This window comes from Bison bison, unplaced genomic scaffold (genome assembly GCF_000754665.1).
Source record: "Bison bison bison isolate TAMUID 2011002044 unplaced genomic scaffold, Bison_UMD1.0 scf7180017864505, whole genome shotgun sequence".
Lineage (NCBI taxonomy): Eukaryota > Metazoa > Chordata > Mammalia > Artiodactyla > Bovidae > Bison > Bison bison.
This window is the reverse complement of record NW_011495062.1, coordinates 1,585,104-1,601,127: the sequence shown is the minus strand read 5'-3', so window position 1 is coordinate 1,601,127 and position 16,024 is coordinate 1,585,104. Positions and strand designations below refer to the sequence as shown.

Sequence of the window (16,024 nt, the reverse complement as noted above, 5' to 3'; positions counted from 1 at the left end):
AAGAGTTGGACATGACTAAGCATGAGCCTAGAGGCTCAGATGGTAAGGAATCTGCCTGCAATGCAGGAGACCTGGGTTTGATCCGTGGGTCAGGAAGATCCCCTGGAGAAGGGAATGGCTGCAAACTCCAGTTCCCTTGCCTGGAGAATTCCATGGACAGGAGAGTGACAGCTTATGGGCTACAGTCCATGGGGTTGCAAAGAGTCGGACACAACTGAGCAACTGACAACAGCAACAAGCACTGATGAGTCTAGATCTCAGACTAGTTCCAGACTGATCTGGGTGTGGAGGGTGGCTTCCGTTGGTATTTTTTTGAAAAGGATGATAAATTACACTGAGTTGATACAATAGACTGTAATAACATCACTTAATGTATTTATTACTAGAGAGGTTATTTTAAGTATATATTATGCCTACTAAAATGATTCTTAAGTATGTTAAATTTATAGTATCAGTTTTCTTTCTGTTTTATATGGCCTTATCTCTTTATTTTTCTTTTTTCCATCTCACATAAATCAGTGTCTGTTTTTTCCTCTCATTTTATCTCCTCAAAGAAATTGTAAAGACTTTCACATATATTTAGACTATTCGTCAACTGTTAGAATTCTTAACAGCCTCATCTTTCACTGTTCTCTTCTATATAAATTTTACCTCCCCAACCTCATCTTTTATCACACTTCTCCCATATTGGCCTTGGTTCTGTTCCTTGAATATACCAATTTGGTTTCCCTCTGCTTATGTCTCTCATTGTCTAAATATTTTATATGGCTAATACCTCTTACATTTCATAATTCAGCTCAGCTATTGCTCCTCAGAGATTTCCTGCCCACCCAAATGGAATCTGCTTTCTACTCACCCACTCTACACTCTTTAGCACTCCATTTTATTTTCTTCACGCATTTACATGTTTGCTTGTTAATTGTCCTTTGGTAGTAGAATAAAGATCAGGGCCATAGTTTGTGTTAGTCACTATATTCCCAGCATCTAGGACAGTATGTGCTACATATTTGTAACAAATGAATGAATGTGCCCTGTTATCTGGTCTTACCAGTTATCTGACAGTTTTCTCAATACACCTTGTGTTTTCTTGCTTCCAAACCTTTATATAGTTAATGTGTTTATTTATTTTTTAATTTTGAAGGTTAATGCATAAGTAGTGGGAAGGTTATAGATCAGAGCCAGATTATACCTGAGGGACTTCTGGGAGTCCCTGTATTACAGGGGAAAGAACCTTGAAGTGAATGTCGAGTACATAGATTCTACTCTAGCTCATTCATGTGTACCCTTGGTTATGGCACCACTTATTGATCCTTAAAGGCTCAGCCCTAATACTATGTCTGTAATAAAGCCTGCGATTCTCTCAGTTTTCAGTTGGAATGACTCTCAAGGTCTTCTTTGGATTCCTATTGCTTAGTTACAACTCTGAACACATTCTGTCTATATAAAGTCACTCAAGTGGGTTAACTCATGTAATGACAGTAAACATTTCCTTAGAAACCTGGACTCTCTCAGTTGCAAATGACAGAAACTTAAGTCAGACTGGATTAAGAGAAAGGCATATTTATTAGCTCAAGAAACTAGAAAGCTGGGGCTTCCTTGGTGGCTCAGTGGTAAAGAATCTGCCTGCCAATGCAAGGAGACCTGGGTTCAGTCACTGGGTTGGGAAGATCCCTTGGGGAAGGAAATGGCAACTCACTCCAGTATTCTTCCCTGGGAAATCCCATGGACTTAGGAGCCTGGTGGGCTACAGTCCATGGGTTGCAAGAGTCGGACACAACCTAGCAACCAAACAACAACAAGTTGAAAAGGTATTTAGGGGACTGTAGGCATACATAAAAGGGTTGTTGAGGTGCCCATCTCCTGAGATGTCTTTGAAAGTTACTTGGAACAGACAGTGTTTGGATGGAGAATTGAAAGAAAATTGAGTTGCCTTGATTTAAGGGGGAAAAATGGGAAAGACACTCTGGACTAAGTAAATAACATGAAAGAACAGGCACATTACTGGACATTATTATCAGTTCATAAAGTGGAAAGTGGTGAGAGAAGCTGGAGAGGTAGGTAGACTAGATCATGGGCACTTTTTAGATCATGTCAAAGAGCATGATCTAGTTGATGGGGAGCCATTGAAGAGAAGCGGAGAAATCAGCTATGGGCTTAGATAGGTCACTGGTACCACTGTGGAAGATGGATTTTAAGATGAGCCAAATTGGAAGCAGGGAGACCAGAGTGCTATTGCCATAAAGTATATCTGGACTCCTGTGGTGGTAACAGGAAGAGGAGAGGCAAATTGGAGAAATACGTAGGCTAAAATCAGACCATGTTGGTGCTTGGAAAGGAAGAATCTAGGATGGCTCAGGTATTTTGGCTTGGATGACTGGTGGTTCTTCTAAAGCTCAAGGGAATAAGAGAAGATGAAAAAATTAGGGGTAGGGAGAGAAAGATGACATTTAATTAAATTTTGTCCATGTTATACATGATACAGATGCCATAGGATATCCTGATATGTATGTCAAGCAAGGAGTTGGAATATGTTGTTTTCAGGAGAAGTTAGTGCTGGAGATAAGGATTCAGGAATCAGCAGCAGATAGGGAATAGTTAAAATTACTGAGTTAGGACTGATGGAGAGAGAAGAGAGTAGGGTGAGAGAAGTAGAGAGCCATGACTGCTATTTGGTTTGATCAGTACTGACTAGGAAGGGGTATGGGGGACTTTCTAGAGGGATGGGAATGTTCTGTATCTTGATCTGGGTCACATAAACATAAATGTGTACACATGTAACCTGTCATACTCTGAAAATTTGTGCACTTTATGTAAGTTAGACCTGAGTTTAAAAACAGCCAAAGGATTAGAGAATTCAAGAGGGAATGAGTGGTCATAGATGTTAAGAGTTTTATAGAGATCTGGTGAGTTCAGCACTGAGAAGTTCAATAGTATGTTCGGGTGAGAACAAGAACGCTGACTTCCATTGTGCTAATATGTTTCTGGTGGAGGCACAGGAATCTTGGTGAACTAAATTAAATTGCTGATGGACTATACAGCTATCCCTTGACAGCCTCAGAAGTATCCTGCTTCCAGGGACCCCTCTTGATACCAAAATTCAGGGATGCTCAATTCCCTGATACAAAATGGTGTAATATTTGCATATAACCCATGTACATCCTCTAGTATATGTTAAATCATCTCTTGATTACTTATAATACCTAATACAGTATAAATGGTGTGTATATAGTTGTAAAAGCAATATAAATGCTGTTGAAGTTGCCAGCCTTTGGCAGACTCGGGTTTTGCTTTTTGGAACTTTCTGGATTTTTTTTTTTTTCTGAATATTTTCAGACCATGGTTGATTAACTCTGAAGATGTGGAGCCTGTGGATATAGAGGGCTGACTGTAATCTTTTTCTTATTTAGGCAAGAAATACAGCCTATGAGTGGATCAGGACATCTCTGGCCAAACCGTTAAAAGAGAAGGAAGAAGGAGAAAAACAGTTGGAAGCAGAAAACACTGAACAGATCAATAACAAATCAATAGAGGTAAAATGAAAACAACTAAGGCTTTTTTTTTTTTTTTTTAATTTGAGATGGGAGTATCATAAGAGAAGGCCCTAAGCAATTTCTATTTTTGTTGTACTGCTATCCATAATTTCTACTTTGTGATCCAAGATCCCAGCATCTTAGTTCCAAACTATAGGATGGAAAGAGTGAAGAAAAAGAGGCAAAGGGTGCATGTGTGTGGCGTCAGGAGAACGTTCCCAGAAGCTAACATCTGACACTTTTTATTCTAATCGTTTGACTAAAACTTGGTCACATGGTCACACTTCATGGGAGCCTCTTTTTTACCTCTGTGAGCCCAGTTATAAAATTATGTAACAACTCTAGAAGAAGAGGAGGTTTATTGACGGGCTAGAAGAAGAGGAGGTTTATTGACGGGCAGATACTAGTCTTTGTTGCTTTCAAGGTACTGAATACTTCAGTATGGGAGAAGCAAGGTGGTGTCATTTCCTCTTGTATAAAAAAAGTCAAGTGATCAGACTTGTTATGCTTTGTTTTGTTTTCCATCCAGGATATCCATGCATTTGCAATCCGAAGCCTAGCAGAACTGACTGCCTGCTCAATTGAACTTTTTCACAAAACAGCGGCTCTGGTTCTACATGGCCGGAAACAGGAAGTAACAACCATAGAAAGGAGCAGAGCCCTTTGCCAGTAAGTGTAATAAGTATCCCTCTAAAAGGAAGCATATTGCTGTAAGAGTTTTCTCAGTTTTCTTTCCAAAGTTTTAGAAACTTTCCTCTCAATAAGATGTTATTCACGTTGCACCATTCACATCTTTGAGGTTTATTTTGGATTTTGTTTATTTTCATTGAGCCTTAAATCTGCATTAGAAATTTACCCTTTTTAATTAACCAACTCATACTCTGAAAACTATTTATTTCCCCAGATTATTGGCCTTATTTGGAGTAGAATTGTACATAAGTGAAAACAGAAAATAGTTCTGAGAACCTCAGTTTTTTTTAATTAAAAAAAAAAATTATTTATTTTTGGTTGTGCTGAGTCTACATTGCATAACAGTTGCTAGATTTTGAGTGTTAACTACATGCCAGGTACCATGCTAAGTGAAGTGAAGTGAAGTCGCTCAGTCGTGTCTGACTCTTAGTGACCCCATGGATGGCAGCCTACCAGGCTCCTCCGTCCATGGGATTTTCCAGGCAAGAGTACTAGAGTGGGCTGCCATTGCCTTCTCCATGCTAAGGGATACATGTAAATGTATCATTAGTAATCTTTAAAACAAACTTTAAGATAAGTGATCAGTCCAGCTTTAAAAATGAGGAAACACAGACTTAAGTAAATTGCCAAGTTTTGCAGACTGGAATTTAAACCCAGGTCTAAGTTTCAAACCCTTTTTTTTTTTTTTGGTTTGTTTTTTACTATATTGATGATTTTGAACAAAATTTTTAAAAATAATAGAATGTAGATAATCACAGGAGGAAAAAGAACCCTACTGTTTTCTATAGTCACAAGAGGGAGAAAACAAAATCCTACTGTTTTCTAACTAAATCTCCCCCCAAAATAATGAGAATTTTCATTGGGAAAAAAACGTGAGTGAGAGTGTCTAGTGTATTAGGATTAGAAGAGACCCTTGATGGTCTCTGGGCCTCTTCTTCACTACACTTTTGCTGCCCCTCTACAACATCCCATAAGGAGGGGGCTTAGTCTTGTTTTAAACATTTTTAGGATGAGAAGTGAAATTGCTCAGTCATGTGCGACTCTTTGCGATCCCATGGACTATAGCCGACCAGGCTCCTCCATCCATGGAATTGTCCAGGCAAGAGTTCTGGAGTGGTTTGCCATTTCCTTCTCCAGGGGATCTTCCCTACCTGGAGGTCGAACCCAGGGCTCCTGCATTACAGGCAGACACTTTACTGTCTGAGCCACCAAGGAAGCCCCATCCTTAGGATGAGGGATTCACAAACCTACAGCATCCTGTTCTTTGGGAAAGTAGCTATTTCCACCTCTTGGAATGCTTTTCAAGTCATGGCTCTTCCCTTCACTGAATTCAGTTTTTACTTCTAAGAGGTTCCTTTTTTCACCTCCAGTCTAAAATGCTATCTTCAACCATTTTCTCATTCTTTTTTCCCCTCTGACTGTTTCAGTATCACATAGATAAATTTAACCTTCTCAAGGTTTGGATTTATATTTTATTTATTTATTTATTAAGATTTATTTATTTATTTTATTTTTGGCTGCATTGGGTCTTCATTGCTGTGCATAGGCTTTCTCTAGTTGTGGCAAGTTGGGGGCTACCCTTCAGTGTGGTGTGCAGTGTTCTCATTACAGTGGCTTCTCGTTGCAGATCTCAGGCTCTAGGCGCCTGGGCTTCAGTAGTTCTGGTTCACAGGCTTAGTGACTCTACGGCATGTGGGGTCTTCCTGGACCAGGGATTGAACCTGTGACCCATACGTTGGCAGGTGGATTCTTAACCACTTGACCACCAAGGAAGCCCATTTTGTTTTGTTTTTTAATTTTTTTAATTAAAAAAAAGTTTTATACAGTTTTTAAAGATTACCTTTAAAAAGTATAAAGATTCACAGTTATTACAGAATATTGGCTTTATTACCCATGTTGTATAGTACATCCTTGAGCCTGTCTTAACACCCAATAGTTTGTACTTCCCACTCCCTCACCTACATATTGCCCCTCCCTCCCTCTCCCTACTGGTAACCACTGTGTTCTCCATATATGTGAGTCTGCCTCTGGTTTATTTTATTCAATAGTTGTATTTTTTTTATTCCATATATGTGATATCATACAGTATTTGTCTTTCTCTATCTGACTTGTGTCCTCTTAGTCCATCCATGTTGCTGCAAATGGCAGAATTTCATTCTTTGTTTATGGCCAAGTAGTATTCCATTGTGTATGTATACTGCATCTTTATCCATTCGTCTGTTGATAGACACTCAGGTCACTTCCATATCTTGGCAATTATGAATAATACTGTTATGAACATTGGAGTGCATGTATCTTTTTGAGTTAGTGTTTTTGTTCTTTTTTGATATATACCCAGGAGTGGAATTGTTGGGTCACATGGTAGTCCTATTTTTAGTTTTTTGAGAAAACTATACTATTCCCACAGTGGCTACACCAATTTACATTGCCACCATCAGTTACAAGGGTACCCCTTTTTCCACATTGTTGCTAACATTTGTTATTTGTGTTCTTTTTGATGACAGCCATTCTGACAGGTATGAGGTGATATCTCATTGTAGTTTTCTAAAAAAATTTTAAATTTTTAAAAATTAAAAAAACTTGCATTGGAGTGTAGTTGATTTACAATGTTGTACTAGTTTCAGGGGTACAGCAAACTGAATCAGCTGTGCATATGTCCACTTTTTTTTTTTAAGATTCTTTTCCCATGTAGGCCATTAGAGTACTAAGTAGAGTTCCTTGTTCTATGTATAGCAGGTTATTATTAGTTATGTATTTTATATATAGTAGTATGTATACATCAGTCCCAATCTTCCAGTTTATCCCTCACCACCCTGGTAACCATAAGTTTGTTTCCTATATCCATGACTCTACTTCTGTTTTGTAAATAAGTTTTTTTTAAGATTCCCCATATAAGTGATACCATATTTGTCTTTTTGTATCTGACTTATTTCATTCAGTGTAATGTTACTGTCTTACTGTGGCTTTGATTTGCCTTTTCCTGATATATTTTTGAATTCTTTATTTTCTTAGCTCATATCACCGTTTAGTGCATATTATGTATATATAAATATATCTATATGTTTATGTGTCTATGTATAAATGTATACATACATAACTATAAACATATACAAATACCCATCTCTTTCTATATTTATAGTCTCCCTCTTAATCAGCAAGTAAGTCAGTATTCATGAACACTGGTACTTTGCTTGTTTACTAATATATCCCCAGTGCTCAGAAGTACCTGGCACATAGAAGCCTTTCAGTATGTGTTGAATGAATGAATAAATGTTTAACTATTTTTCTAAATGAAAAGTAGGATCTTTCAGGTACTACCTTGTATCCTTAAAATGTATCTTAGTTATTTCCTTTGATTTAATTTGAAAGCATAGTTTTTTCCAGAGAATTTTGTAGAAAAATATTTCTCTAAGGACTAAACCTTCTCTTCCTGTAGTATGGGCCTCCAAATACTTGCTTTAAAAGCTGCCTTCTTTCACATTTAGTATCAGGTGTGGGTTTTTTTTTTTTTTCTGGTAGTAGCTTTATTTTAAAAAACAGAGAGAAAATAATAAAACAGAAAAGAACCCTTCTCTTTTCCCTTCTTTTCTAGGATGACAGTTTTGTTGTGTAAAGAATTGTCCTGTCTGTCTAAAGAGTTCACCACCTGCCTAACAACTGCTGGGGTAAGAATTCATGACTTTTATTGGGCTAATGTCTGTTTTGTTTTGTTAAAACAGACATTTTTAAATGTTTTAACAGACATTTAAATTTAAAACAGGCATATCTTAAAAATTTGCCGATTTAAGTGTACATTTTAGTGATTTTTAATATATTTACAGAGCTGTGTAGCCATCACCATAATCTAATTTTAGATCTTTTTCATCACCTCTCAGAAAACCTCACACCATTAGCAATCACTTACTTTTCCCTTACCCTCTATATACTTCTAACCTTAAGCAACATTAATATATTTTCTGTCTATAGATTGGCCTATTCTGGGCATTTACTATAAATGGGATCACTCAGTATTGTGGTGTTTTGTGTCTGGTTTCTTTCACTTGTTTGTGGTGGTTTAGTTGCTAAGTTGTATCTGACTCTGCGACCTCATGGACTATAGCCCACCAGGCTCTTCTGTCCATGGAATTTCTCAGGTAAGAATACTGGCATGGGTTGCCATTTCCTTTTCCAGGGGATCTTCCTAACCCAGGGATCAAACCTGCGTCTCCTTCCTGACAGGCAGATTCTTTACCACTGAATCACCTGGGAAGCCCTTCTTTCACTTAGCATAATGTTTTTGAGATTTGTCCACATTGTATCAGTATTTCCTTTTTATTACTAAATAGTGCTCGTATTTTATGGATATATCTTATTTATCTGTTCATCAGTTGATAGACATTCGGATTGTCTATGCTTTTTGATTATAATGAATGTTGTTACTATAAACATGCATATATGTTTTTATTTCTCTTGGGTGGATAGTTAGGAGTAGAATTTCTGGGTCATATGGGTAATACAGACCATTAAGGAACTGTCAGACTGTTTTCCAAAGTAGTTGTACCATTTTACACCCCTGCCAGCAATGTATGAGGGTTCCAGTTTCTCCACATCCTTGTTGACACTTGCTATTTTCTGTTTTGTTTTTAAAAATTTTACCTGAGCTAGTAGGTGTGAAGTATTATCTCATTATTGTTTTTTTTTTTTTTTTGCATTTCCCTGTTGGCTAATTATGTTGAGCATCTTTTCATGTGCTTGTTAGCAATTTGTATGTCTTTGTTAAAGAAATGTCATTTCAAGTCCTTTGCCTCTCTTTAAGGTTATCTTTTTATTGTTAGTTTCTAAATTGGGATGTTTATTATTTCTTATTTATTCTGATTTTAATTACTTGTCTTTTATTATTTACGATTTATTATTGAGTTATAGGGGGCTTCCCTGTAACTCAGACAGTGAAGAATCTACCTGCAATGTAGGAGACCTGGGTTTGATCCCCGGGTTGGGAAGATCCCCTGGAGAAAGGAATGGCAACCCACTCCAGTATTCTTGCATTGAGAATCCCACAGACAGAGGAGCCTGGTGGGCTACAGTTCATGGGGTTGTAAAGAGTCAGACATGACTGAAGGAGATGGTGAAGGACAGGGAAGCCTGATGTGCTGCCATCCATGGGTTGCAAAGAGTCAGACATAACTGAGCAACTGAACAACATTGAGTTATAGAAGTTCTTTAGTTTTTCTAGATACAAATTCCTTTCAAATATATGATATGCACATGTTTTCTGCCAGTCCATGGGCTATTCTTTCACTTTCTTGATAGTGAATAGTGATATAATCCAAATTGTCAATATTCTCTTTTATCACTTGTTCTTTTGGTATTGTATCTAAAGAATCATTGCCTCACCCAAGATTATGAGGATTTATTCATGTTTTTTTCCTAAGACTTCTGTGTTGCAGCTCTTATGTTTATGTCTGTTATCCATTTTTTTGTGTAGGATGTGAGGTAGGGGCCCAACTTTATTTTTTTTTGCGTGTGGATATCCAGTATTCCCAGCACTGTTTGTTGAAAAATTTTCCTGTTTTGAATTGTCTTAGCCCCTCTCTGTCTAATATCAACTGACTGTAGACATGTGGATTTCTTTCTGGACTCTTATTTCTATTGCATTGATCTGTATGTATCTTTATGCCAATATAGACTACTGTAGCTTTGTAGTAGGTTTTGAAATCAAGCAGTGTAAGTTTTCCAACTTTGTTATTCTTTTTCAAGACTTTTTTTTTGTTTGTTTTGGGCCCTGTGCAATTACATCTGAATTTTAGGATCAGTTTATCTACATCTAACTGAATTTTGCAACTCATTTTTGTTCTTTTATATACAATCTTCAGTATATTTTGTGCTGCTCTCCTGAGACCTGTGATGAGAATGTAGACTTTATAAGATAAGAATTCTGAAGTTTGACTCTAGTCTTAAGGGCAGCGCCTTACTTTGACTATGGTAACTCTAATATTTTGCAGTTGCCAGCCAGTAGAAGAGTTGTAGTTAAAGCTAAAGTTTTTTTTTTGTTTGTTTGTTTTGTTCTGGTTTAAGGAATTGTAAAAATTTACTGAAGGTGTGTGAACTAAGGAAGATGATTCAGACATCAGTAATCATGAATTGGGACAAAATCAAGGGCGTTTTAAATGGACAAATAAAAATCATTTTGTAGTAAACCAAGCTCATCCATACAGAGAACAGACTGGTGGTTGCCAGAGGCAAGTGGTGGGGCTGGGCCACATGGGTAAAGTGAGTCAAAAGATGCAAACTTTCAGTTATAAATAAATAATGTACAGCATTAGGGATGTAATGCACAGCATGGTGTCTGTAGTTAATAGTGCCTATTGCATATTTGAAAGTTGCTAAGAGAGTTTTTAAAAGTTCTCATCACAAGAAAAAAATGATTTATGTATAGTGATAGATGTTGACTGGTCTTACTGTCCTCATTTTGCTGTGTATGCAGATAACAATCATTATGTTGTACATCTGCAAAAATACCTGCAGTTTATATACTGTTATATGTCAGTTATACCTCAATTGAAAAAAAACCAGCTTGTGGTAAGTATCAGTATGGCAGCAAAGTTATTCTGGGCCTTTACATTTATTTTAGTTAAGAGCATGGCCCAAATTAATTTTTCTCACTTTGAGTTTAGATTTTTCCTGTAGGGGACAATTCTGTTATATAGCTTCTTTTTTCCTCTTAGTATTTTCTTTAAAAGAATTTCTGGGTTTCCTAAAGTTAATCTTCTGAGGCTAAATTTTTCCATGTATTTCATAAAGATGTCACAGCAAGTTGGTTCTGAGGTGCTAGCTAATACATGGAAGTATTAAATTTGCATTATTTGTTTTCATGTTTTCCAAATGGTGTATCTTAAAAAATCAATTGAGTCTTTTGAGCACAAGTTTTATATCTGCAGATTTTGTTTTAAAATTTTTTCTGGTTTTCATGGTCAAATAGACCATTTCTATCCCCTTCTGAAATGAAGATACTTTTTAAAGTCAGTAAAAACTACGAAGGAGTACACTCTCAACTTGGATATCACAGAAGGATAGAAAGAAGGAAATTTAAAGTCCTTCCTGATCTGATTCAGACTTTTTCTATGCTTATATTTATGTATGGGTGTGTATGGGTGTGTTTCAAAGTGGGGTCATACTTTACCTATTTTTTCTTTTTTAAATACGCTATGCTCCATTAACATATTATCCTTTGTTCTAGGTTAAGGAAAAGGCTGACGTCCTTAATCCATTAATCACTGCAGTATTTCTAGAGGTTAGTAGTACTAATTATTATTATTATTTTTTAAGTCTCTAACTTCTAGGGCATTGTGTATTAATAACTCTTCTTCTTAAGTGTTTTTTTTTTTTTTTTGGTGGGGGGGCTTCCCTTGTGGCTCGGCTGGTAAAGAATCCACCTGCAATGTGGGAGACCTGGGTTCAGTCCCTGGGTTGGGAAGATCCCCTGAAGAAGGGAGAGGCTACCCACTCCAGTATTCTGGCCTGGAGAATTCCATGGACTATAGTCCATGGGGTCGCAAAGAGTTGGACATGACTGAGCGACTTTCACTTCACTTCTAAGTTTTATTTTTTGGCATTTTTAAACTATTTTAGCTGTGTTGATGCAGGTATGACCAAAATGATGTATATTTGATACATATTTCCTGTCCTTTAATTACAAAGTATAAAGATGCCAGGTAAAGTGCGGAGGAAGAAGCAGTTAGGCTGTCATTACTTAGTACTACCCCTTGGTAATTAGTGGACAATTCTCAGTAATGAAACATCTTCTGGAGACCAGCTGGTAAACATGAGGGGCTGGAAATTACAAATAGGCTAGTATTGCTACTTGAAGGGCTAAGGTTCATGCAGAGGAGATTAGTTACAAAACAAAAATAAAACATTTTGTCTTTTTCCTTGCCTGGGAATTTTCTTTATTTTGTCAAAAGGGTACATGTGTTTATATAACCCTTTTCAATTCATTAGATTTAAGGAGGTGGGTGGTTTAAATCCATGGATGGATTATAGTCCCTCCATATGGGATGCTTTCTGGATTCCGTGGTTTAAGAACTCTATCTTGTAAATTAATTGTGCAAAAATTTAGATGTTTGATTACCTATTTAAAGCATATTATCTAAGTCTAAGGGGAAAAATACATTTGATAATCAGTTAGGTTTTAAATATGAATTAAATATTTTTGCCACCAGACTGTTACTTCTTTAGTTTTAGATTCTTTTAATATTACCAATGAGGGAATGCCTTTCATTCCTTAACTGAATCATTTTCCTTTAATAGTCAAAGAAATCATTCTGATCACTTAAGCAATTAAATATGTTTATGATTTAATAGATGACAGAGTGGTATAGATGAAAGGAGCTTGCAAACCAGGAGCCCAGTCCTGTTCTGGATCTCCCCTGATTTGCAGTATGATCATGGACCAGGCATTTACCTTCTCGGCAGTCTTGTTATATTTATATACAGAATAAGAGATTAAACTAGATGTGTTGTGAGGTCTCTTTTGGCTTGAAAGTTTGGCATCAGATGTCACATTGAAGTTAAAATAACCATTTAAATTATGCTACTGATAAATCAAAAAAGGGTTAACACACTTGATATGGGTACCCTTCTGCTATTTTTGAGTTGGTTGTTCTTGCTTATAGATTTGAACACTCTTGTCCTTGAAATTATACTTTTTTTTTTTTTTTTTAATGTAATGAACTCTGTTCTTCTAGAAAGTCAGAACTTGTCAGATATTAATGAAGTCTGGTAAACTCTGGGCATAATGAATCCTAGCTTTTCATAAATACATCTCTTGTATTAGACAGAAACATATCTGTACTTTATCATCTTTAAAAGTAGTATTCTTTGTTTATACTTGTGAGCACCTGTCGCATGTTCACAACTGTGCTGAGTCCATGGAAGAGGAGCAGTCACAATGGACTATAAATTCTGTTGATTTAGAATTCATAGCCTTCTGAAATCCTCTTTGAGTAATTGAGTAAAATGCTTGTGACAGGATTTACCCACTCATTCAAGGAATCAGTAAGCTTTGAATGCTGAATTTGAGCATGATGCCAAAAAACGGCTGTTATTTTTGATGGACCAGTTGGACAAAAATGGTGACATTCTTTTTTTTGTGCTATCATATCATCTGAAGAGCTGGATCATTCTTTTCCTTTTAACTTCAGTGCAATGATTAAGTCTGTATTCTTATTTGCCAGGCTATAGATTCAGTTAGATTATAAAAATTAGTTTGGTTTTTGTTGTCTTATATTTTCTCTTTTAAGAGACAGCAATATTTTCATTTTCTTATTTTTCATTTCTTATCCCTGTAGGCATCAAACAGTGCTTCCTACATTCAGGATGCCTTTCAGCTACTTTTACCTGTATTGGAGATCTCTTTTATTGAGAACAAGACTGAATTACCAGAGGCATGAGCTTCATCTCCAGAGGCCTTTGTCTGAACATTGAGGAACAGAGAAGATTCTACCTGAGACTTGTGATGGCTGAGAAATGCCACTCACTTCTGGGTAGCCCTGCAGAAGTGAGGGAGAAAGGTTATTTTGGTATATAAAAATGCTGGCAGGAGAGCAGATTTGAAGGAAGTTTGTTGTCTTCACTGCTTGACTGAAGTATTCAGGTCCTCACACTGCTCTTCCCAGTTGTTATAATTAATAAATTATTTGAAAAGAAACTTTTATAGACAGTTCAAAAATAATAGCTCCAGGTGAAAGTTAATGGGATACTCAGGCAAAGATATTGATCTTTCTTTGGCAGTATGTAAAACACTAATATTTTTGTCATGGATGTCATTTTATAGTCCATGGATATAATTGGTTGTTAAGCAAGAGGAAAAGAAATTAAAAAAAAAAAGAGGAAAAGGAATTCAGTATTTTGGAATTTATGTGCTTGATCTGTTAATGCCATTTTCTTTCTCCTTTCTATAATAAAATCTATTGCTTTTAAGAAAACTGAGTATGTATAAACTCTGTAGTGATTGCCCTTGATTACATGGATTTTTGGAATTGGCTAGAAAATTTCATCTACTCTTTAATTCTCAGTGGCATTGAGGAGAAGCTTATGGAATATACCTACCTATAGCCACATTAATTAACTATAGCCAAGTGTCCTTTGACTTCAAGTTGCTCTCCTGTCCCACGATGGTAAGCTTCAAATTGTTGTTGCCTCCCACTCTACCGGATTCAAGACAAAGAAATGCAATTTGGAGAAACAGTTTCATGTTTGTAGATATTCTGAGTTTCTAGGATGTTTTTCACTCATACCCTGTATGCAGGATGAATTCTGTAATAGCTAGCTCCAAAGGAGGGTTGAAGCTCTTTCAGTGATGGAGATTTTGTTACTTGGTTGAAATGGATTGTAGAGTCCCATGAAAATGATGTTCATGTATAATAGGATTAAGACACAGTATATTTTTCTTCATTTTTTTTGGTTTCTTTTAATGTATTCTTTAGCATGTTTATAAATATAACTTTTATCCTTCAGATTCTAAGCCTTCTTTTGCTTTCTTCAGCAATTTAAAAGATTTATAAGTCCTCTGGAAAATCCCATGGACGCAGGAGCCTAGTAGGCTGCAGTCCATGGGGCCGCTGAGAGTTGGACACGACTGAGCGACTTCACTTTCACTCTTCACTTTCATGCATTGGAGAAGGAAATGGCAACCCACTCCAGTGTTCTTGCCTTCAGAATCCCAGGGACCGGGGAGCCTGGTGGGCTGCCATCTATGAGGTCGCACAGAGTCGGACACGACTGAAGCGACTTAGCAGCAGCAGTAGCAACAGCTATTTTGCTATCCACTCTTTTGAAAAAAAAAAAAAAAAGTTCTCCAACTTGGTGATTTTTAATGTTTCAGGTAACTTTTATGAGCTCTGCCCCATATCTTTTAAACCTTTAAGTAAAATGTAATAATTCTGTCAGTTTATCCTTTTATTTAGTTTTCCAAATGTAAGCCCCAGTATTTTCCCGGACCGAAGAAATAGCAAAGTGAAGCTATAACATAGATTGATATCAAGACTATTTCTGTGTGCACCTTATTTGGGGTAGGGGGCAATTTGTTAAGCTAGGCAGATTTGGAATCACTGACATCACGAAAATGTTAACTCTGCTTACACTATGTTCTAACATGATGAGAAAAGTTTTTGAGTATTTTTTTTAATAGACACATTTCACTGTTCCCAAAGTGAGCAATTCTGTAATTTCAGAAAAGCGGTTGTGTTATGGTAAATAAAGCTGGTGTTCCCAGCCCTAATGTGTGCCTCAAGCTTAGTTGCCCTGTCTGAACTGAACATAGTATTCTTTTGAGCAAGGTTTGGAAACTGGTCACGCTGACTATTACCTGTTTGGACTCTCATATAAGGGCAATTTTCAGCTTTTACTCTTCTATCTGGAAACATATCTAAGGTTTTTCTTCAAGAAAGGGGTATAGAGTCGGGGATAGAACAGTGACTGTTTATGCATCTGTCCAGATTGCATCCCCCATTTTCACCTGTTTAGATTAGACCTTACAAAAGGCCAATGTGACTTACCGCCTCTTCTTCTTCTCTCATCCCTCTCATCAGCTTCACCCCCCACCCACATGTGTTTCAGTGGATTATGGAGACCACCAATGAGGTGATGAAAGGGCCAGTTGATTCTACATAACAGTTGCCTACCTTTCACCTAGAATATAATGAAAAAAAAATGAAAGTTCCTTGATGTAGTAGAGTTGAGGAAATAAGAACGTAAACATTCATTGATAGGTGAAGTAGGTAGGTTGAGGGGGCATTTTGGAACCTGTTGGATTATGGTGATGGTTT

At 36.8% G+C, this 16,024-nt stretch overlaps 1 protein-coding gene across 2 annotated transcripts in view; it reads left to right on the top strand.

Moving 5' to 3' along the window:
• FAM114A2 (family with sequence similarity 114, member A2) overlaps positions 1 to 14,713 on the top strand; it is a 34,997-nt gene extending 20,284 nt beyond the window's left edge. For both annotated transcript variants that reach the window (XM_010829381.1, XM_010829382.1), the window contains exons 10-14: positions 3,408 to 3,530; positions 4,060 to 4,199; positions 7,813 to 7,885; positions 11,437 to 11,490; positions 13,547 to 14,713. In XM_010829381.1, coding sequence (XP_010827683.1) covers positions 3,408 to 3,530; positions 4,060 to 4,199; positions 7,813 to 7,885; positions 11,437 to 11,490; positions 13,547 to 13,648 — 492 coding nt within the window. In that variant the 3' untranslated portion in view covers positions 13,649 to 14,713. The remainder of the gene's footprint in view (positions 1 to 3,407; positions 3,531 to 4,059; positions 4,200 to 7,812; positions 7,886 to 11,436; positions 11,491 to 13,546) is intronic.
• Positions 14,714 to 16,024: the final 1,311 nt, after the last annotated feature.